This window comes from Trichomycterus rosablanca, chromosome 1, assembly GCF_030014385.1.
Source record: "Trichomycterus rosablanca isolate fTriRos1 chromosome 1, fTriRos1.hap1, whole genome shotgun sequence".
Classification (NCBI taxonomy): Eukaryota; Metazoa; Chordata; class Actinopteri; order Siluriformes; family Trichomycteridae; genus Trichomycterus; species Trichomycterus rosablanca.
The window spans coordinates 12,144,958-12,167,912 of record NC_085988.1 but is presented as its reverse complement, the minus strand read 5'-3'; the positions used below and the strand labels follow the sequence as shown (position 1 = coordinate 12,167,912).

At 42.8% G+C, this 22,955-nt stretch overlaps 1 protein-coding gene across 2 annotated transcripts in view; it reads right to left on the bottom strand.

The window, feature by feature from the left end:
• The window catches only part of khdrbs3 (KH domain containing, RNA binding, signal transduction associated 3), a 197,482-nt gene that overhangs the window by 19,535 nt on the left and 154,992 nt on the right, over positions 1-22,955 (bottom strand). For both annotated transcript variants that reach the window (XM_063017879.1, XM_063017945.1), the window contains exons 6-7: positions 21,473-21,650; positions 10,061-10,113 (exon numbers count right to left, since the gene is read on the bottom strand). In XM_063017879.1, the coding sequence (XP_062873949.1) occupies positions 10,061-10,113; positions 21,473-21,650 (231 nt within the window). The remainder of the gene's footprint in view (positions 1-10,060; positions 10,114-21,472; positions 21,651-22,955) is intronic.

Below are 22,955 nucleotides of genomic sequence, written 5' to 3'. Positions count from 1 at the left end.
TCCCCAGTAGTACAGTACACCCATTTTTATATTTATTTACAGGTTTTACATGACATATTTATATATGTATTTACGTTGTTCTTTTTACTGTTTATCAGATGTGCATGTTTAGCACTTTTTTGGACCTGGAAAAAACCTCGCAGTTTCGGACAATCTTAATAATTAACAATTTTATGGATCAGTGCTCCCCACTTTTAGCCTGTTAAATCAAGGTTTCACTGTATCTAATTATTGAATTTGTGTGTTTTAGCCACAACAGTTCCCAACAGGTGTAATAAATCAATTCTATAAAGAAATGTATATGCTTCCATATATTATATATATTTTAGCAACAGTTTAAGGAAGGCCCTTTCCTGTTCCAAGGCAAGGCAAGGCAAGGCAGGGCAGGTTTATGTATAAAGCACGTTTCATACACTGTGGTTATTCAAAGTGCTTTACAAATTAGAAAATACAAAGGGGTAAATAAATTAAATGAAATTAAAACAATGAAAAGAGAATATTAAATACATTAATTAGAGAATACATCAAACTAATTAAAAAATAAATTAAGGAAAGCTTCATTACAGAATAAAAGAGAAACAGTGTTTTGAACTGAGCTGTAATTCTGGTCAAACAGGAATATTTTATGTCTGGTTTTAAACGTGTGTCCGTGTGGGTTTCCTCCGGGCGCTCCGGTTTCCTCCTACAGTCCAAAGACATGCAAGTGAGGTGAATTGGAGATACAAAATTGTCCACTACTGTGTTTGATATTAAACCTGAACTGATGAATCTTGTGTAACGAGTAACTACCGTTCCTGTCATGAATGTAACCAAAGTGTAAAACATGACGTTAAAATCCTAATAAGTCAGGACTCTTCTAACATACTCTGTCTAAATACTTTTGGCCATATAGTGTAAGTTCCAGCATAACTGCACTAAGCAAGCTTTATAAAGACATGAAGAAAAGCTCGATTTACTTAAAGAAACTCCAGCGTCCTGCACAGAGTCCTGACCTCAGCCCCACTGACCAGCTCTGGAATGAATTGGAACATCAACTGATTCTTTCTTGCTGTCATCTTTTGAGTGAACTGGCTCAAATTCCCACAGACATACTTCAAAGTCTTGTGAGAAGCCTTCTCAGAAGAACAGCTGTTGATCCAGGTGAAACTATCACACAGAGGTCACTCTGTTTTAAAAGCATTTGTTCCAACAAGCTCATGGTCAGGTGTCCAAATACTTTTGACCACACAGTGTATAAAATCAGTGCCAGCTGCCAAAACCTGTCCCCATTTCTTCTCCTGGACCTCGTGCTGTTTTAGCCAGACAGCTCATGCAGAGGATCCATCTGTCTTATAAGTCCTTGTGGACCGAGCAGAACCAGCACAAGACCCAGAGCGCTAACCTGTGCTAGCGTAGCTCTCGTCCCCTGCTGCGCTTGTAATGCAGTGCAGAGTTTTAATGTCCGTGCGCCTCTGAGGTGTCATAATGCGGATGGAATGACGATATCATGCCAAAAGTATGTGGACACCTGAAAATGGCCTGTTTTTTAGATTTTATTACTCATTACAGTGTTCCAGAACCGTCCTGAAATAGACTTGAAGACTGAGCTGTTGTTACTCCTAGACTTGCAGTTCACCAAAACAGCTTTAGCTAAGGGTTAAGGGCCTTGCTCAGGGGTCCAACACTGGCAACTTGGCTGGCTTAGTTGAAACCAATAAAATGCAAGCAACTGAGGGTTAAGGGCCTTGCTCAGGGGTCCAACACTGGCAGATTGGCTGGCTCAGTTGTAACCAATACAGTGCAAGCAATTGAGGGTTAAGGGCCTTGCTCATAGGTCCAACAGTGCTAGGTTGAGTGGCTCAGTAGTAGCCAATAAAATGCAAACAGTGCTAGATTGGCTGTAGTGGAGTGGAACCTAAACCCTACCATCACTAGGCTAGTACATAAACCACTGAGCTACCCTGTGAGCTTCTCCAGAATCACTGGGAACAATGCAGTGACCCAGTACAGAGCAACAATTCGTCACTGGGCCTTGTCCACACCCTTCTCCAGACGTAGACAATCTTATCTATTGAAACCCCAGTGTTAATCTCAGTGTTAGTGGGCCGGCATAATTCCCTACCGCACCCGAGCACCTGGTAACAGACCGATACAAACACAAAAGAAGACAGAACTGTAAAGAAAAGTGCTGGGAAAAGAGAAAAGACTCAGTGATGGAGCGAGAGGTGTGAGAGAGAGGTGAGGAGAACAGGAAGTGATGAAGTGTGAATTCTCTTTAGTCTTCTCATTTACAGGATACAGCCAGTGTCTAATTTTAAAAGGTGCAAGCGTCCCGGTGTCCAGATGAACAGAAAGTGCAGGAATGTGAGAGTCGGAGAGGAAAATCTGGGGATGACTGATCCAAAAACGGCAGAGGAGAAATAACGCGTCAGACGGGGAGACCCAGGACACAAGGGTGCAGTTTTAAAAATCATGATTGTGAAAAAAATAAAGAGTCTTGGTCTTATAATAATTCTAATTATAATAATAATAATAATAATAATAATAATAATAATAATAGTGATGATAATATTAAAAAAGAGAATAACAATAATAATAATAATTATTATTATTATTATTTTCCATTTTTGTTTTTATTATTATTATTATTATTATTATTACTATTATTATTATTATTTTCCATTTTTGTTATTATTAGTATTATTATTATTATTATTATTATTATTATTATTATTATTACAATTATTATTATTATAATTATTATTTTCCATTGTTGTTATATTATTATTATTATTATTATTACAACTATTATTATTATTAATTATAATTATTATTATTATTTCCTTTTTTGTTATTATTATTATTATTATTATCATTATTATTACAACTATTATTATTATTATTATTATTATTTTCCTTTTTTATATTATTATTATTATTTTATTATTTTTTTCCATTTTTGTTATTATTATTATTATTATTATTACAACTTTTATTATTATTATTATTATTATTTTCCTTTTTTGTTATTATTATTATTATTATTATTATTATTTTCCTTTTTTTGTAATTAATATTATTATTATAATTTTTTATTATTATTTTCCATTTTTGTTATTATTATTATTATTATTATTATTATTATTTTCCTTTTTGTTATTATTATTATTATTATTATTATTTTCCTTTTTTGTTATTATTATTATTTTCCTTTTTTGTTATTATTATTACTGTCACAGAAGAAGTAGGACGCAGTCTGTTGGAGCAAATCCAGAAATCATGGTCATAACTCACAGCAGAGGTCAGTTAGAGGTCAGACCTGTTTGGACAGGCTAACCACAGGCGAATCTGTAATCATGATGTCACCTTGACAGAAATTGTCATTTTCTGCGAGCGTTGCTTTTAAAAGTGTCCCGAGTCTTTTCCCAGATTTGTTCACCTGGGTCCGGGGTCTCATGTCGGTCTGCGGCTTTTATTTTGTTTTATTTTATTGATTTGTCGAGTTTTATTACTTTGTTCCTGGTTATATCACTGATAAACATTTTAATATATCATATAATAATAATTATAATATTAACTCAGCTAGTCAACATGCATTTCATACACTATATGGACAAAAGTATTGGGACGTCTGTCGTTCTAATTACTGAATTCATGTGTTTCAGCCACAACAGTTACTAAAATGTGGGATAAATTATATATATATATATAAATGATATGCTTCTAACTTTGCAGCAACAGTTTAGGGAAGGTCCTTTTCTTCTATAAAGACGTGAAGAAAAGCTCAATTTAAAAAACCTCCAGTGTCCTGCACAGAGCCCTGACCTCAGCCACACTGAACAGCTCTGGAATGAACCAGAACACCAACTGAGGCTGAACAGGGACAAATTCCCACAGACATGGTCATGCTCAGGTGTCCGAATACTTTATCCATACAGTGTAACCCAAAGCTGTTCACAGGAATGACGCCGTCCCTGATTAGGTAACCTCCTCTTATTTTACCCCACTCCCCATTACACACACACACACATGCAGAATTGAACGCTATTTCATTAGCATTGCAGCGCGCTCTCTAGAGAGTGGATGCAGCTGACAGCAGCTGTGCAGATTTGAGCGTAACACCACGTCTGATTAACACGCCGCAACGTCAAATCTAATCAGAGCTCCGGCTTTTCCCCTCGGCTTTCTCCAGCTCCACCACCTATTATTTACTGTCGTTATTAACTCCACTCTATTACCCATCAGCTGCTGGAGATTAGTTAAAACCATCTTTTTTGAAGCAGCATTTATCAGACAGTGACTTTTTTGGAGTATGTTGTGGGTTCGTTGGTGGACCTTTTACATCCCTGATCCCGAACATACAGTATTACGCTATAAAGTAGAAAACTCTAAGGTTTATGGGGTTGCAATGGACCATGACAGTGGAGAAAAGCACCATCACCTCCAGCAAAAATGCTTTTCACATTTATTTGCTGGTTGGTAAATACAAGTGGCTGGTTATAACTGCACTTGTGTTGAGGGAGGGTGGCCTATGACCTATGACAGTCTGCTGCGGTCATCCTGTGGTCATCCTGTGGCCAGAGCGGGCCGGAGCCAAGTGGGCATGGGGAATTCAAAACGGTTAGATTGGGAGATAAAGGGTGTGTGTTGTGTTACAGGACTTAGCCATAATACAGTCTAAGGAACTGAGGGTTAAGGGCCTTGCTTAGGGGCCCAACATGTGCAAGCTGGCAGTGATGCGACTTGAACCAATAACCTTTTGATTACTAGTCTAATGGAAGAACCAGTTCAAGAACCAAAGTTCTTTTGGGAAACGGGATAATGGAAGAACCAGTTCCAGAACCAAAGTTCTTTTGGGAAATGGGCTAATGGAAGAACCAGTTCAAGAACCAAAGTTCTTTTGGGAAACAGGCTAATGGAAGAACCAGTTAAAGAACCAAAGTTCTTTTGGGGAACGGGCTACTGTATAAAAAAACAGTTCAAGAACCAAAGTTATTTGGGAAAAGGGCTAATGGAAGAACCAGTTCAAGAATGAAAGTTCTTTTGGGAACTATTAGATGGAACTATTATTAGTGGAATAACCAGTTCAAGAACCAAAGTTCTTTTGGGAAACGGGCTAATGGAAGAACCAGTTCAAGAACCAAAGTTCTCTTGGGAAACGGGCTAATGAAAGAACCAGTTCAAGAACCAACGTTCTTTTGGAAAATGGGCTAATGGAAGAACCAGTTCAAGAACCAGTTCAAGAACCAAAGTTCTATTGGAAAACGGGCTAATGGAAGAACCAGTTCAAGAACCAAAGTTATTTTGGAAAACGGGCTCATGGAAGAACCAGTTCAAGAACCAACGTTCTTTTGGGAAACAGGCTAATGGAAGAACCAGTTCAAGAAACAAAGTTCTTTTGGGGACTATTTGATGGAACTATTATTAATGGAAGAACCAGTTCAAGAACCAAAGTTCTTTTGGGAAACGAGCTAATGGAAGAACCAGTTCAAGAACCAAAGTTCTTTTGGGAAACGGGCTAATGAAAGAACCAGTTCAGGAACCTAAGTTCTTTTGGAAAACGGGCTAATGGAAGAACCAGTTCAAGAACCAAAGTTCTTTTGGGAAACGGGCTAATGAAAGAACCAGTTCAAGAACTGTCGGCTGGATGTCGGCTGCTTTGACATCAACTCAAAAAAAAAAGATTGACCAGCACTCTCCTGGTCACGTCTCTCCTCTTATTGTCCGGCGTTTGCTCACTGCTGACATCTTAAGTGCCGCGAGCGTCGTTGGCCATCAAACCCGGGACCGGCGGACCCGCTCCACACGTACGCGTGACCGAAGAAAGAGGCGTGAGAGAGAGAGAGAGACGTCCGAGACGGCAAGTGAGGCAACAGAGAGCCGAACGGAGCGAAACATAAAGCCCGGCTGTCAGCGTGTGGTAAAAGAGAGCCTACACTTAGCCGTGCTAGCGCTCCAAACCTGTCATCAAGCTGAGAGCCGCCGCGGCTACGACAGCTCCGAAAACAATCATCACCGGGAGAGAAGAAGCGTCGAACCAGGGGTTACAAATATATCATTCTGAAGCCTCCACGACACGCCTACAGCAAGGATGACAAAAGGTGTTGTGATCCACATCGACCACTGAATCGGAATCTTTCATAGTCGCCACAAGTGTGTCCAGTCTCAAAGACCCTGATAGCACTTTTCCACCAAAAGAACTCTGGTTCTTGAACCGGTTCTGTTCAGGTTTCTTCGAAACTTGGTGTGCTGCTGTTACAGATGTTCGTGTTTACGCAAAAAGCATCGATCAGCTGTTGATGATAAGAAGACGTAGACGTGTTTGTCGCAGTTGTTTTCTTCTTTAGTTCATTGACGTGAGAAGCTTTTGCGCTTCGCTCTCACCGCGACCCTCGGCTCTAATAGCCGATTTGCTCAACGCTCGGCTGGAGCGATAAAACATCAGTAAAGTTCCATGACACGAACAAACATCTGTGTAAAATAACCATCAAATCCACTATAAAAGCTCCACATGTGTCTGTGTTTAGCTGGATTTAGTTCACGTGTGGTGTTTATACAGATCGGGGTTCTGAATCCGCTGAACCCGCTTCTTGGGAGAACACACCACTGACACACACCGACACACCACTAACACACACCGACACACCACTAACACACACCGACACACCACTAACACACACCGACACACCACTAACACACACCGGCACACGACTAACACACACCGACACACCACTAACACACAATAAAGACTCAGGAATAGGAAAAATCTGCAAACCCAAATTAGAATAAACCAAATTACACAAAGACTCAAAACTAAATATCTGAATTATTGGGAAACTTAAACTAAAGTTCAAAGTAAAATGGTACCAGGTACCACCACATCCGGTCCCAATTCTTCCCCAAATTTAACACCGTCATCCCCAACTTCAACTCCCTCCCAGACCCCGACAAACTGTCCCACCTACTGGGGGAGCACAGAGAGAGCTACACACACCTGCCACCAGGTGAGGGACAGTGGGTGACCATGTCTCACACAAACACACACACACACAATCTAATTGTTATGACTACCTTATTACTGTAAATGTTATAATTTTTATTGTTATTATTTGCACAGTTGATATTATTATTTCATTCTATTTTATATTTTTTGCACATGTAACTGTTTATTTTTGTTCTTTCTTATTGTTATTTTTATTTTTCTCTGTAACTTGCTTTGGCAATACGAATGTCCTTATTTGTCATGCCAATAAAGCTTCTTTTGAGTTTGAGAGTCGAAAAAGCTTCACCTAAAAAGCGTAACGAGGCTGAATGTTCTAAAAGTACGACACAGGAACACTAAATTTCTCTCTGTTATTACAGGTTATAAGTGCTGTGTACTGGTTATAAGTGCTCTGTATTGCCCAAATTCATCACTTATTGTTTTAGTACAATAAGCCACGTTACGCTTTATTTTTTATGTTAAGTGTTTATACTGTCCGGGTCACTTTTACCACGTCCCAAAGATGACATCACGGTTCGCACCGAAAAAACAAGTATTATGTGGTACCAGATTAGACGCTAGTTCACTGTTTGGAACCTCTTTTTTTGCGAAACAGGGAACCAGTTCAAGAACCAAAGTTCTTTTGGGAAACGGGCTAATGGAAGAACCAGTTCAAGAATGGAGCCGGATCCGCGTCGGTGGAAAAGGGGTATAAAGTGGACTATAGATTTTTCCATCCCATCACGTCTAATTCTTCTCTTTATTTTTGTCAATTAAACTGAACGAGACCCCCCTTCCCCTCTAGGTTCACTGAGGTCTCCTGGTTGAGAACCACTGATGTAAACAACTTTGCCCTTTTTCGAACAACACGGAACTGGATCTGGCACTTTTTTTTCACCAAACTGTGAAGCTTGAACCAAAGTATACGACAGTTTTCAGTGCAAACAGAGGCGTCATCCGTGGGCGTGTCAACATGTAGAGAAGAGATAAGGCAACAATGGCTGTAAAGTTTACAATAGCATGACCAGTTTGCATATCACTGGAGGGTTACACAAACCTCCTTGTGATTGCTAGGAACGGTACCCTGACTGCTATCAGATAACAGGATGAAAACCTCAGAGCCACTCTCAGGCCTTATGCAGTGGGCCCTGGGTTCCTGGGACAGTAGTAGCCTAGTAGGTACAGCTTTGGGCTATCAATGCAGCCATGCATGCAGCCATTGTTGGGCCCTCGAGCAAGGCCCTTAACCCCTCTTGGCTCCAGGGGCGCTGTGCAATGGCTGACCCTGCACTCTGGCCCCAGCTTCCAAACAAGCCGGGATATGCGGAAAAAAAAATGTCATTGTACTGTACACCTGTATATACTGTATATGACAAATAAAGGCGTTCCTTCCTTCTTCCTGGTGCAGGACAATGCCCGGCCTCATGTGGCCAGAGTGTGTTGGCGGTTCCTTCACGTTCCCCAAAACTGAATCCAGTTAAGAACCTCTGGAACATTACGTATTTGAATATCCGCGGCAGCCAAGCAGCACCACAGACTGTCCAGGAGCTCACTGATGCTTTGATTCAGGTCTGTAGGACACTATCATGTCCATACATTGTTGGGAGTGCGTACTGGCACATGGTTTGTGATTAATTATGTACTTTGATTTTTGGTGTGTTTTGAATCCAGGCCTCAATGGGATGACGATTTTGGTTTCCACTGACTCTCGTTACATTATTTGTTCTCAAAACATGACGCAGTTTATATCAGTGAAGATGTACAGCTTGAATCTTCTGCTCATTGAGATCTGCAGGTGATTTTTGACCAGTGTATTACAAAAAGGCAAAGCCAATCATGTCTGTGTAGATCCCCGGTCGGCTGATAGCACCTCCGAGTCGGCTGGTGTAATAGACAGCTGTGCCACCCAAATGTCATTGTTTCAGCATTCATCTTTAGTTTTTTTTTATTTATTTTTTTTATCATGTTGTGGGCATTTTTGGTGCCTTTCCTGTTAGGGTGCAAAGTGGGAGACTATGGCTCAGGTCCATTTAGTCTATTTAGTTCTTGGTATGACTGATGAACGAATAATTGGGTCAGTGCTCTGAGCAGGATTCAGACCCAACGTAACATTGATGAGAATAAGGTGACTACCGGAACAGTGGTAGCTCAGTGCTTAAGGTATCAGAAGGTTGATGGTTCAAGCCCTAACATTTCCAGGTTGCCACTGTTGGGCCCCTGAGCAAGGCTCTTAACCCTCAATTGCTCTTAGTACTTAATTATAGTTGTGAGCTGCTTTGGATAAAAGCGTCTGCTAAATGCCACAAATGTAAATGACTACTGCAGATGGGTGAATTCAAATGTACACGCCACTGTAGGGGTGGCACGATGGCTAGGTGGGTAGCACTGTCATCTCACGCCAAAAAGGTCCTGGGTTCAATTCCTGGTTTCCAGTCCAAAGACATGCAGTCAGGTTCAGGGTCAGGGTGTTTTCTACCTTTCACCCAGTGAATCAGACCCACTGCGACCCTGACCAGAATAAAGCGGTGGTAAAACAGACAATGAATGAATAAATGAATGCCACTGTAGGAGGGCACACGGATAGCACAGTGGTAGACTATGCTAGCCCACTACTGCTGAAATCCAGGGTTCAAATCCTTAGTGGTGATTTGGCTATGTCTGAGGGGGGTGGGATGTCCAAGGTGTGTTAGTCCATAGCGTCTAGTGATTCTGGGAAAACCAGACCCACTGTGACCCTGACCAGGATAAAACTGACCTCACACTAAACAAACCAGACAGACGTTATCCAAGCCCTGCAAAACATGAACCTCACTTGCCTTCTGATCCAAAACCTGAAGGCCTCAGACGGGGGCAAATACTTTTTCACAGCACTGGAGATCAAACCACATGATAGAAAAATGTCACATGATGTCTTTTAGATTCACCTCGCCAGTGAATAAATAAAATATAGTAAAATAAACATCTCAGCTAGTCTCTCCCGGCGGACGTGCCCTTTCTTCACACCATACGTTCACACGAGTCAAGATATCTATTTGTAGCTCTGTCTACACACACACACACACACACACACTCACACAATTCTGTCCTTGGTTAGCATACCTGTTGTCGTAGCCTTGATCGTCGTAGGTTGTTCCGTAGCCGTCGTCGTATTCCTGCAGAGACACGCAGGGAAGAAAAGGAAGGTTAAATAAAATACGCTTTCAGCTGAGTGGTCGGTGAAGCAGAAGCTTCACATCAGCATCAATCCAGACACATAAATCCCAGCTAACGTGTAACTCAAGAGCAGCGCTGGTCAGATAGCAGTGAGGCGCTATTGTTCAGGAGAAATCATCTATAAATACATTAACACACGCAATGAGAAATCTACTATCAAACCAAAAGTATGTGGACGCCTGACATCTAAATTATTCTCTCATCTATGCTCTGTAGATACTAGCCGGGAAAGCACGCTGTACTGCCATGGTTTTGGCATGGCCTCAGTAAAAACATGGCACCTTTACCTATTCTTTTTACTTGTCAGTCTTAGTAAAGGAGGGTTAACTTCTATACCTGTCAGTCCCAGTAAAGGAGGGTAAACCCCTATACATGTTGGTCTCAGTAAAAGAGAGTTAACCTCTATACCTGTCAGTTCCAGTAAAGGAGAGTAAACCCCTATACATGTTGGTCTCAGTAAAAGAGGGTTAACCTCTATACAGGTCAGTCCCAGTAAAGGAGAGTTAACCTTTACACCTGTGAGTCCCAGTAAAGGAGGGTAAACCTCTATACATGTTGGTCCCAGTAAAGGAGAGTTAACCTCTATACAGGTCGGTCCAAGTAAAGTAGGGTTAAATTTTACACAGGTCAGTCCCAGCTAAAAAGGGTTAACCTCTATACCTGTCAGTCCCAGTAAAAGTAGGTTAACCTTTATACAGATCAGTCCCAATAAAAGTAGGTTAACCTTTATACAGATCAGTCCCAATAAAAGTAGGTTAACCTTTATACAGATCAGTCCCAGTAAAAAAGGGTTAACTTCTATACCTGTCAGTCCCAGTAAAGGAAGTATAACCTTTATACAGATCAGTCCCAGTAAAGTAGGTTTGAACTCTGTACCTGTCAGTCGCAGTAAAGCAGGTTTGAACTCTGTACCTGTCAGTCCCAGTAAAGTAGGTTTAAACTCTGTACCTGTCAGTCGCAGTAAAATAGGTTTGAACTCTGTACCTCTCAGTCCCAGTAAAGTAGGTTTGAACTCTGTACCTGTCAGTCACAGTAACGTAGGTTTGAACTCTGTACCTGTCAGTCGGAGTAAAGTAGGTTTGAACTCTGTACCTGTCAGTCCCAGTAAAGTAGGTTTGAACTCTGTACCTGTCAGTCCCAGTAAAGTAGGTTTAAACTCTGTAACTGTCAGTCCCAGTAAAGTAGGTTTGGTCTCTGTACCTGTCAGTCCCTGTAAAGTAGGTTTGAACTCTGTACCTGTCAGTCCCAGTAAAGTAGGTTTGAACTATGTACCTGTCAGTCGCAGTAAAGTAGGTTTGAACTGTGTACCTGTCAGTCGCAGTAAAGTAGGTTTGAACTCTGTACCTGTCAGTCCCTGTAAAGTAGGTTTGAACTCTGTACCTGTCAGTCCCAGTAAAGTAGGTTTTGATCTCTGTACCTGTCAGTCGCAGTAAAGTAGGTTTGAACTCTCTACCTGTTAGTCCAAGTAAAGTAGGTTTGAACTCTGTACCTGTCAGTCCCAGTAAAGTAGGTTTGGTCTCTGTTCCTGTCAGTCCCAGTAAAGTAGGTTTGATCTCTGTACCTGTCAGTCCCAGTAAAGTAGGTTTGAACTGTGTACCTGTCAGTCCCTGTAAAGTAGGTTTGAACTGTGTACCTGTCAGTCCCAGTAAAGTAGGTTTTGATCTCTGTACCTGTCAGTCGCAGTAAAGTAGGTTTGAACTCTCTACCTGTTAGTCCCAGTAAAGTAGGTTTAAACTCTGTAACTGTCAGTCCCAGTAAAGTAGGTTTGGTCTCTGTACCTGTCAGTCCCTGTAAAGTAGGTTTGAACTCTGTACCTGTCAGTCCCAGTAAAGTAGGTTTGAACTATGTACCTGTCAGTCGCAGTAAAGTAGGTTTGAACTCTGTACCTGTCAGTCCCAGTAAAGTAGGTTTGATCTCTGTACCTGTCAGTCCCAGTAAAGTAGGTTTGAACTGTGTACCTGTCAGTCGCAGTAAAGTAGGTTTGAACTCTGTACCTGTCAGTCCCTGTAAAGTAGGTTTGAACTCTGTACCTGTCAGTCCCAGTAAAGTAGGTTTGAACTCTGTACCTGTCAGTCCCAGTAAAGTAGGTTTTGATCTCTGTACCTGTCAGTCGCAGTAAAGTAGGTTTGAACTCTCTACCTGTTAGTCCAAGTAAAGTAGGTTTGAACTCTGTACCTGTCAGTCCCAGTAAAGTAGGTTTGGTCTCTGTTCCTGTCAGTCCCAGTAAAGTAGGTTTGATCTCTGTACCTGTCAGTCCCAGTAAAGTAGGTTTGAACTGTGTACCTGTCAGTCCCTGTAAAGTAGGTTTGAACTGTGTACCTGTCAGTCCCAGTAAAGTAGGTTTTGATCTCTGTACCTGTCAGTCGCAGTAAAGTAGGTTTGAACTCTCTACCTGTTAGTCCCAGTAAAGGAGGTTTGAACTGTGTACCTGTCAGTCCCAGTAAAGTAGGTTTGGTCTCTGTTCCTGTCAGTCCCAGTAAAGTAGGTTTGATCTCTGTACCTGTCAGTCCCAGTAAAGTAGATTTGAACTGTGTACCTGTCAGTCGCAGTAAAGTAGGTTTGAACTCTGTACCTGTCAGTCCCTGTAAAGTAGGTTTGAACTGTGTACCTGTCAGTCGCAGTAAAGTAGGTTTGAACTCTGTACCTGTCAGTCCCAGTAAAGTAGGTTTGATCTCTGTACCTGTCAGTCGCAGTAAAGTAGGTTTGAACTCTGTACCTGTTAGTCCCAGTAAAGTAGGTTTGAACTGTGTACCTGTCAGTCCCAGTAAAGTAGGTTTGATCTCTGTACCTGTCAGTCGCAGTAAAGTAGGTTTGAACTGTGTACCTGTCAGTCCCAGTAAAGTAGGTTTGAACTCTGTACCTGTCAGTCCCAGTAAAGTAGGTTTGAACTCTGTACCTGTCAGTCCCAGTAAAGTAGGTTTGATCTCTGTACCTGTCAGTCGCAGTAAAGTAGGTTTGAACTCTGTACCTGTTAGTCCCAGTAAAGTAGGTTTGAACTCTGTACCTGTAAGTGCCTGTAAAGTAGGTTTGAACTCTGTACCTTTCAGTCGTAGTAAAGTTGGTTTGAACTCTGTACCTGTCAGTCGCAGTTAAAAAAGTTCTTCATATCAAACCAGTAAATTAAATTCCTGTTTTAAGGTGAGAGATTAGTTTTCTGGTTCCTGTGTCTTTATGAAATATAATTATGACTTCTTCAGGTTTCATATTCACGCGGGCGTGGTGAGTGCAGGAAGTTGTGGGTGCAGTGGAGCGAGGCGGCGGCGGCGTTTTTACTTTAAATCCTCTGGTTTTACTTTACGTTTTCCTCCCGTGATTTATTTAGGGAGCCACAGCGCGGACGGAAATCTCACACAGGTGGAGGAACGTCGGGGTAAAAATAGGCGAGTGAGAACATCCCCGGCCGGGGAAAGGAGGTGCGAGGACTTTTTGTCGGGTTCTAAAATAAATGCAATGAAAGGTTCTCATACACCTAAAACGAACACGCACATCGTGCTAGTCTTGGGATTTTGTTTATTTACATTCTACTGGTAAATTCTACATTGAAATCATATAGAAGACACTTTGATCCCAGACAAATCATAAGTGCTTCAATCAGTAATCGTTTTTTACTCCAGTATCTGGTGGGTGGCACATTGGCTGGGTGGGTAGCACTGTCACCTCGCAACAAGAAGGTCCTGGATTTGATTCCCAGGTGGAGCTTGTATGTTCTCCCTGTGTCTGTGTGGGTTTCCTTCGGGTTTCCTCTCACAGTACAAACACATGCAGTCAGGTTTATTGGAGTGTGTGTGTGTGTGTTTGCATTGTGATGGACTGGCAACCACAGTGACCCTGACCAGGATAAAGAAGGTAAAACAGGCAGTGAATGAATGAAATCCTGGTAGATTTTATTTTCCTCAACCGGTCACTTTGAAACACTAGGCACCTTGATGCTTGTCTTTTGGTACAGTGGAAGCATAGTGAGTGGAGCTTTGGGCAGCAATGGGGTGATGTGGCAACGCTTGGGTTGATTAAAAACCAGGCTGGATGCTGCATTTTGCAGAGGTTTGATGGTGGACATGTAGTGGTCAAGCCCAGGGATGACAGGTGACTGGACATGAATCTGAGTGGCTTCTATACAGAGAAATGATCAAATCTGGACAGTGGTTATAGAGCAGTGTGTGTCTAGCCTAGTGTGTAAGACGAATTGCTGGTTCAAGCCCCACCAATGCCAAGGTGCCAGTATTGGGCCCCTGAAAAAGTTTGGTAACCCTTAAAAACTTGCATTACATTCACTCACTCACTTTCTTAACCGCTTATCCAATCACGGTCGCGGGGGAGGTGCTGGAGCCTATCCCAACTTTCAATGGGCGCAAGGCACACAGTAACACCCTGGACGGGGCACCAGTCCATGGCAGGGCAGACACACACACACACACCCATTCACCTATAGGGCAATTCAGTGTCTCCAATTAACCTGACTGCACGTCTTTGGACTGAGAGGAAACCAGAGCTCCCGGAGGAAACCCACACAGACACGGGGAGAACATGCAAACTGCACAGAAAGGACCCGGACCTCCCTACCTGGGGATCAAACCCAGGACCTTCTTGCTGTGAGGCGACAGTGCTACCCACTTAGACACCGTGTCGCTGCAATACATTCAATCGCTTTAAATACAAGCGTCTGCTAAATGTTTTCAATTTTTAAAGAGGAAGAACCGGCATGTGAGCAACATGAGGCGAAAAGGATGGTGGTGCAACAAAAAAATTATATCAGATCAGTCTTCAGTGATCCTTGAGACGTGTCTAGAACTCAACTGGAGTCACCTGTTGCAATTTAAATGGATTGGGTGCAGTTTGGAATCTATTAAGGTGCACAATTTAAACATCAAGTCCAAAGAACTGTCTCCTGATAATGTCTCAAATAATCTATGATTGATGCTTTTTCAAAGAAATAACCCTAAGACCACATTCTTACTACGTCACTTTGTGTGATTTAGTGTAAATTGATGCTGAAATGGCAATTCTATCCATTTAGACTCAAATCAGGGGGTCTGACTACTTTCTAAATCCACTGCATGTGATCACAGAGAAAGCCTTGTTGGCGCCCAGGCGGCGCTCGCATACCAGCACTCTCCGAGTTTGGATCTCAGGTCTACTACCGGTTGGCTGGGTGCCCCCTAGTGGGCACAATCGGCAGTGCCTGCAGCAGACAAAATTGGCCACTAGTCTGCTGGGTGGGAAAAGACCGGACTAAAAAGTGGGCGGGGTCTTCGATGCTGTGTGAGGACCCTGGTTAGTAGCCCGAGGCGCCTGTACACGAGTGGACTCTGTGCACTCTTCGAGAAGGAGCGTGTGTCAGGCAAATATACCATCCTTGAATGTCATTAGAGCCCCCAGCAGCAGAAGACTACTTGCCACTGCCAGGTTCTTTCTCTACTTACTGTTTTCTCTTGGATGGGTGGATGGATGGATGGATGGATGGATAAATGGATGGGTGGATGGATGGATGGATGGATAGATGGATGGGTGGATAGATGAATGGATTGATGGGTGGATGGATGGATGGATGGATAAATAGATGGATGGATAAATGGATGGATGGATGGATGGATAGATGGATAGATGGATGGATGGATGGATAGATGGATGGATGGATGGATGAATGGATTGATGGGTGGATGGATGAATGGATTGATGGGTGGATGGATGGATGGATGGATGGATAAATGGATAAATGGATGGGTGGATGGATGCATGGATGGTTGTTTGAGGGGGCAAATGGATGGATAGATGGATGGGTGGATGGATGGATAGATGGATGGGTGGATGGATGGATAGATGGATGGGTGGATGGATGAATGGATTGATGGGTGGATGGATGGGTGGATGGATGAATGGATGGATAAATGGATGGATGGATGGGTGGATGGATGGATAAATGGATAAATGGATGAATGGATGGATGGATGGGTGGATGGATGAATAGATTGATGGGTGGATGGATGAATGGATTGATGGATAAATGGATGGATGGATGAATGGATTGATGGATAAATGTATGGATGGATGGATAAATGGATGAATGGATGGGTGGATGGATGGATGGATAAATGGATGAATGGATGGATGGATGAATAGATTGATGGGTGGATGGATGAATGGATTGATGCATAAATGGATGGATGGATGAATGGATTGATGGATAAATGTATGGATGGATGGATAAATGGATGAATGGATGGATGGATGGGTGGATGGATGAATAGATTGATGGGTGGATGGATGAATGGATGGATGGATAGATGAATGGATTAATGGGTGGATAAATGGATGGATGGGTGGATAGATGAATGGATTAATGGGTGGATAAATGGATGGATGGATGGATGGATTAATGGATAAATGGATGGGTGAATGGTTGGGAGGTTGGTTGGTTGTTTGAGGGGGCAAATGGATGGATGGATGGATGGATGGATGGAGGGGTCAGAGGGAGCGTGTGTCAGGCAATTATACCCTCCTTAAACGCCATCGGGGGCCCCCAGCAGCGAAAGACTTTAAATTGGCCATAACTAAATAAAAAAGTAACTAGACGTTAAATTGACTATAACTAAATAAAATAGTAATAGTTGTAGCCTAGTGGTTAAGGTACTGAACTAGTAATCAGAAGGTTGCTGATTCATGCCTCACCACTGCCAGGTTGTCACTGTTGGGCCCTTGAGCAAGGCCCTTAACTCTCAATTGCTTAGACTGTATACTGTCACAGTACTGTAAGTCACTTTGGATGAAAGTGAGAGAGAGAGAGAGAGAGAGAATGCAAAACTTAATTTAAACAGTGACCAAAGGCATGAATCAAACCCAGCTCCACAGGACCCATGCTGCCTTGCTGTACCCACTCTGACCCGGAGCAGTAGTGCAATAGTGGTTGTATTTAAATGAGAATGTAGGGAGGGTTCGACTCCGATCGCACCCACTGCGACTGGCGATGTCGACTTGTTTTGTTTATTCAGACTTGATTAGATCTGACGGGGGGTCTGTGGGGGAGTGTACGGGGTGATAACTCAATAAGGGTGAGCCGTGTGATACATGCATTAGGGAACTGTGTGTGTGAGAGACACAGTGAGTGTTTTATACAAACAGCCTGGCAGGATGCAGACTGGTACTGCATTAATAATGAGAACATACACTCGGGTTTACTACAGCCTACACACGTTATAGCTGCAGATACACTGTGTGATCAAAAGTATGTAAACGCCCATGCTAAACACCAATTCGGTTTATTTCCTACAGATGTTTAATCGTATCTCTATAAAGCACACTTAAATTGAATTAGAATTTGGACTAAGATCCAGGAATTTTGACCTACGATACCCTAACTAAATGATGCACAAGCATCTCAGGGCACCCTCAAAAAGCCTTTATGTATGACTCTCAACAAGCTCTTAGTCAGGTGTCTACATACTTCTGACTATACTGTGTATATTCCTGTCAGTTTATCCCTTTATGTCACTTTTTTTACAAAGCCAGTTAGTCTTACGCTGCTGGAGACCCCTTCAGTACTTCAGTGGAGGCCAGTCTTGCACATGGAGAGTCATTCACTGATCTCAACATTCCTCCAATTCTGTACAGGCACCTTGGCTACTAACCAGGGTCATTACACAGAGTCGAAGACCCCGCCCCCACACCTTTTAGCCCCGTCTTCTAGAGACTGTGCCACCGGGGCAGCACCACCAAGGCTCCAAATTTGGCCATTTCCAGAGCTAATTTCTTCCACCTTCTAAAAAATGAAACCAGGTGTAAATAAGCACTGTGGGGTTGCCAGGTGATGACAGATCCATCGATCTGACAATGTCGTACCCTGTGTCTGCAGGTCAGCCTGAATTTGTTCCAAATTGGATTGAGGTTCTTTTTCCACTTACTTTTTTCTATTGGATGGATGAATAGAAGGATGGATGGATGGATGGATGAATAGATGGATGGATGGATAAACAGATGGATGGATGGATGAATAAACAGATGGAAGGATGGATGGATGGATGGATGGATGAATAGATGGATGGATGGATAAACAGATGGATGGATGGATAGATGGATGGATGGATGGATGAATAGATGGATGGATGAATAAACAGATGGATGGATGGATAGATGGATAGATGGATGGATGGATAAACAGATGGATGGATGGATGAATAAACAGATGGAAGGATGGATGGATGGATGGATGAATAGATGGATGGATGGATAAACAGATGGATGGATGGATGGATGGATGAATAGATGGATGGATGGATAGATGGATGGATGGATAGATGGATGGATGGATAGATGGATGAATAGATGGATGGATGGATAAACAGATGGAAGGATGGATGGATAGATGGATGGATGGATGGATGGATAGAAGGATAGATAGATAGATGGATGGATGGATGGATGGATGGATAGATGGATAGATGGATGGATGGATGGATGGATGGATAGATGGATGGATGGACGAACATAAATAAATAGATGGATGGATGGATAGATGGATGGATGGATAGATGGATAGATGGATAGATGGATGGATGGATAGATGGATAGATGGATGGATGGATGGATGGATAGATGGATGGATGGACGAACATAAATAAATAGATGGATGGATGGATGAATAAATAAATACATAGGTGGATGGATGGATGGGTCAATTGATAGATAAACAGATAGATGGATAAATAAATGAGTAGATAGATAAAGAAATGAATGGATGATAGATAAACGGATGGATGGATGGATGGATGGATGGATAAATAAATAGCTGGATGGATGAATGAATGGATGGATAGATGGATAAACAGATGAGTAGATGATAGATAAACAAATGGATGATTGGATGAACGAAAAGATGGATGGATGGTGGGAAGGTTGTTTGAGGTGGCAAATGGATGGTTGGATGGATGGTTGAATGAATAAAAATGCATAGATGGATGGATGGATGGATACATAAATGTATGTATGTATGGATTAATAAATGGATGGATAGATGGATAGATGGATGGACGGACAGACAAACAAACAAATGGTTAGATAAATGGATGGATGGATGAACAGATGGATGGATGGATGGACAGATAAATAAATAACCAGCTGAATGTATGTATGAATGAATGAATGAATAAATGAATGAGTGAAGAAATGAATATTTTGTGTGAACTGGAGGCAAAGAAAAGCAAAGTCTGGCTAAAGAAAAGCTGGTGAAACTTGATATCTATGTGAGGGTTCTTTTGTATGCATCAGTCTTACTGAGGCCACACACACACTATTTTCTTATAACAGTTTTAAGAGTGGATGTGCCTGAAAACACCTTAAATCAATAAGTAGGAGGGGCGTCCACATACTTATGGCCATGTAGTGTAATTTTAGACTGCATCACTATCTCGATACATCATTCAAATATTCCCACACATTCCTTCCAGTCGTCTCTCATCTGATCTTTGAAATCTCTTCATCTGTACAAGCACTCACGACAGGCTCAGATTAAAGCGACAAGTGTTCCACATAGCGAGGAGAAAAAGATCTCCACTGCAGCTCGGAGCAGAGCCTCTCAGATATCAGCGCAGCCCCTTCAGGGAGTGGGTTTATCAAATCTGGACGCGCTGGCAGCAGGGCCACAGCATCCGGCCTCTTAATTACATTCCGGAGAATTTATTTGGGCCTGCCGGGTTACCATAATGTAATGGATGAGAGATTAGACGGGGCGCACGGCTCCGGTTCCAGCGGCTTAATGAGCGGGTAATAGGAGTCCGGGAAGAGGATGCCTGAGCGCAGGTTTGAGGTGGAGGAGCTCGGGGAGCGGCGAGGGAGCCCAGATCAGGTTTATAGTTCCTGCTGTCAGTCTGGAGCCACTGAGGCTGGAGCATAGACTGATTACAGCGGAATGGAAATGTTCGTACCCCCCTGTGGCAGCGGGGTGGGGGGGTGTGAATGGGCATCGTCGGCGAGAACGAAGTGGGTAGAGCGAGCGGGTGAGGCTTAATCAGGTACACCTGTGTTACTGGACACGTGCTTCCTCTCCAGTTCAGAAAGAGGTGATGCATTATGTGGTCAAAAGTATTCGGACACCTGACCGTGAGCTTGCCAGACATTCTATCCTAAAACAATACAAGCTTATTTTTGTGGCTATAACAGCCTCTACTCATCTGGACAGGCTTGATTTTGAAATGCGTCTGTGAGAACTTTACGGCATTTCTGAAGTCGGTCACTAACGTTGGGTGAAAATGGATGACAATCGATGTAAAATTCATCCTGAAGGTGTTTGATTAATTTAAGGTCAGGGCTCTGCACCGCTTTATCCTGGTCAGGGTCACAGTGGGTACGATTCACCGGGCGAAGGTTTGGAAACAAGCTGGACAGGTCGGCAGTCCATCACAGGACACACACACACACACACACTTGCAAATAATCTGACTGCATGTCTTTGTACTGTTAGAGGAAACCCACACAGACACGGGGAGAACATACAAACTCCACACAGAAAGGACCCGGACCGCTCCACCTGGGAATCAAACTCAGGACCTTCTTGTTGTGAGGTGGGAGTGCTACCCACTGAGCCACCCTAGTTTTAGTCAATAGAAGGGGTGACCAGATACTTATGGCTAAATAGGGCATGCTTGTATTTGCAATGTATTTTAATACCTTATCCTCTGTGACCTGCTTCATCCTGGTCAAGGTCACAGTGGGTACAATTTACTGGGCGTAGGGTTGGAAACAAGCTGGACAGGTTGCCAGTCCATCAAAGGACACACACACCTCCAAAAGACCTGACTGCATGTCTTTGTACTGTTAGAGGAAACCCACACAGACACGGGGAGAACATGCAAACTCCACACAGATAGGACCCGGACCGCCCCACCTGGGAATCGAACCCAGGACCTTCTTGTTGTGAGGTGGGAGTGCTACCCATCAAGCCACCCTAGTCTCAGTCATTAGAAAGGGTGGCCAGATACTTATGGCTAAATAGGGCATGCTTGTATCTGCAATGTATTTTATCACTTTATCCTCTGTGACCTGCTTCATCCTGGTCAAGGTCACAGTGGGTACAATTCACCGGGCTCCAGAGCATTTATAGCAATACAGCCTGCACTGGGCTCTAGTCCACACACTTCACACCAAAAGGTTAATAAGGTCGACCATACCTACATATTACATTTTATAGCATAATGAAAAAAAATAGGAATGTGTGGAGAACATACCAAACTCTATGCTGGTCTACGTTATTTTGTTAGTGATAATAAAAGAGCATTAATCTGTGGTGCGTGATCTAAAAATCGTACTCACATATTCTTCATACTGGTCCTGCACAACAGGCGGAGGCGGTCGGTATCCCACGGTGGGCGGAGCTCCACGTCCTCTCTGCGCTCTTCCCCTATTGGACGGTAGCCGGCTGGGCGGAGCTCCTCTGGGTGCCGCGCCTCGAGGGACCACGGCCTGCGGAGGAGGAACGCCCCCTCTGGTCCTGCAACACACCGGACATGAGGCTTCGGAAACCGGACGCTCAGGGTTCACGGTCACGGTCACGCTCACCGGCCACTTTATTAGGAACACCTGTCATACCTGATTCATGTGATCATTCAATCAGCAGGCTCAAGACACTGGTCAACAGACAGGGGTCAACAGACTGGGGTCAACAGAGACGGGTCAACAGACATGGGTCAACAGACACAAGTCAACAGAGACGGGTCAACAGACAGGGGTCAACAGAGACGGGTCAACAGACACGAGTCAACAGAGAGGGGTCAACAGAGACGGGTCAACAGACACGAGTCAACAGAGAGGGGTCAACAGACATGGATTAACAGACATGAGTCAACTGAGATGGGTCAACAGAGACGGGTCAACAGAGAGGGGTCAACAGACAGGGGTCAACAGACATGGGTCAACAGACAGGGGTCAACAGACAGGGGTCAATAGAGACAGGTCAACAGACATGGGTCAACAGACACGGGTCAACAGACATGGGGCAACAGACACGGGGCAACAGAGACGGGTCAGCAGACAGGGGTCAAGAGTTACAAAAGAAACTAAGTGACTTTAACTGTGACTTAAATACATCAGAAACCAACATATTCACACAGAATGTCCAGAAAGTGGCAGTTCAGATCTGGTTATAGCTGAAAGGCTACAAGAGCTCAAATCACCTCTTTTTACAGCCGTGGTTATTAAAATATGTCTCAGATGTTACAGGACGCTGAGGTGAACGAGGTATCACAGTTAAAGAGCACATAGGAACACAGTTCTGTCAGTCAGGACCAGGAATTTGAGGCTACAGTGGAAACAGACAGGACAGAGAATTTGGCATAAACTGCATGAATCGATGGACAGAACCTGCCCAGTGTTACCAGTTCAGGCCGCTGGTGGTGTAACGGTGTATGAAATGATTACATGGTACACAGGGGGTCTTTTACTACAGATCAGGAACAATTTCAATTCAACTGTTCAGCTGTTCAGAGAGCAAAGAGGTTCAAACCCAGTATTACTCTAGTATTTCTAATAAAGTGACCAGTAATAAATAAAAATGTTAATTAAATACATGATTTATTATGAGATTTATCTGTCACATTCACTTTATGTTTCTCTGTTCATTAAGAATCCTCAGTTTAATCAAAGGTGTAAGTTTAAAAATGACAAATAATAATAATAATAATAATAATAATAACAGTAATAATAATAATAATAATAATAATAATAACAGTAATAATAATAATAGTAATAATAATAATAATAATAATAACACTAATAGTAATAATAATAATAATAATAA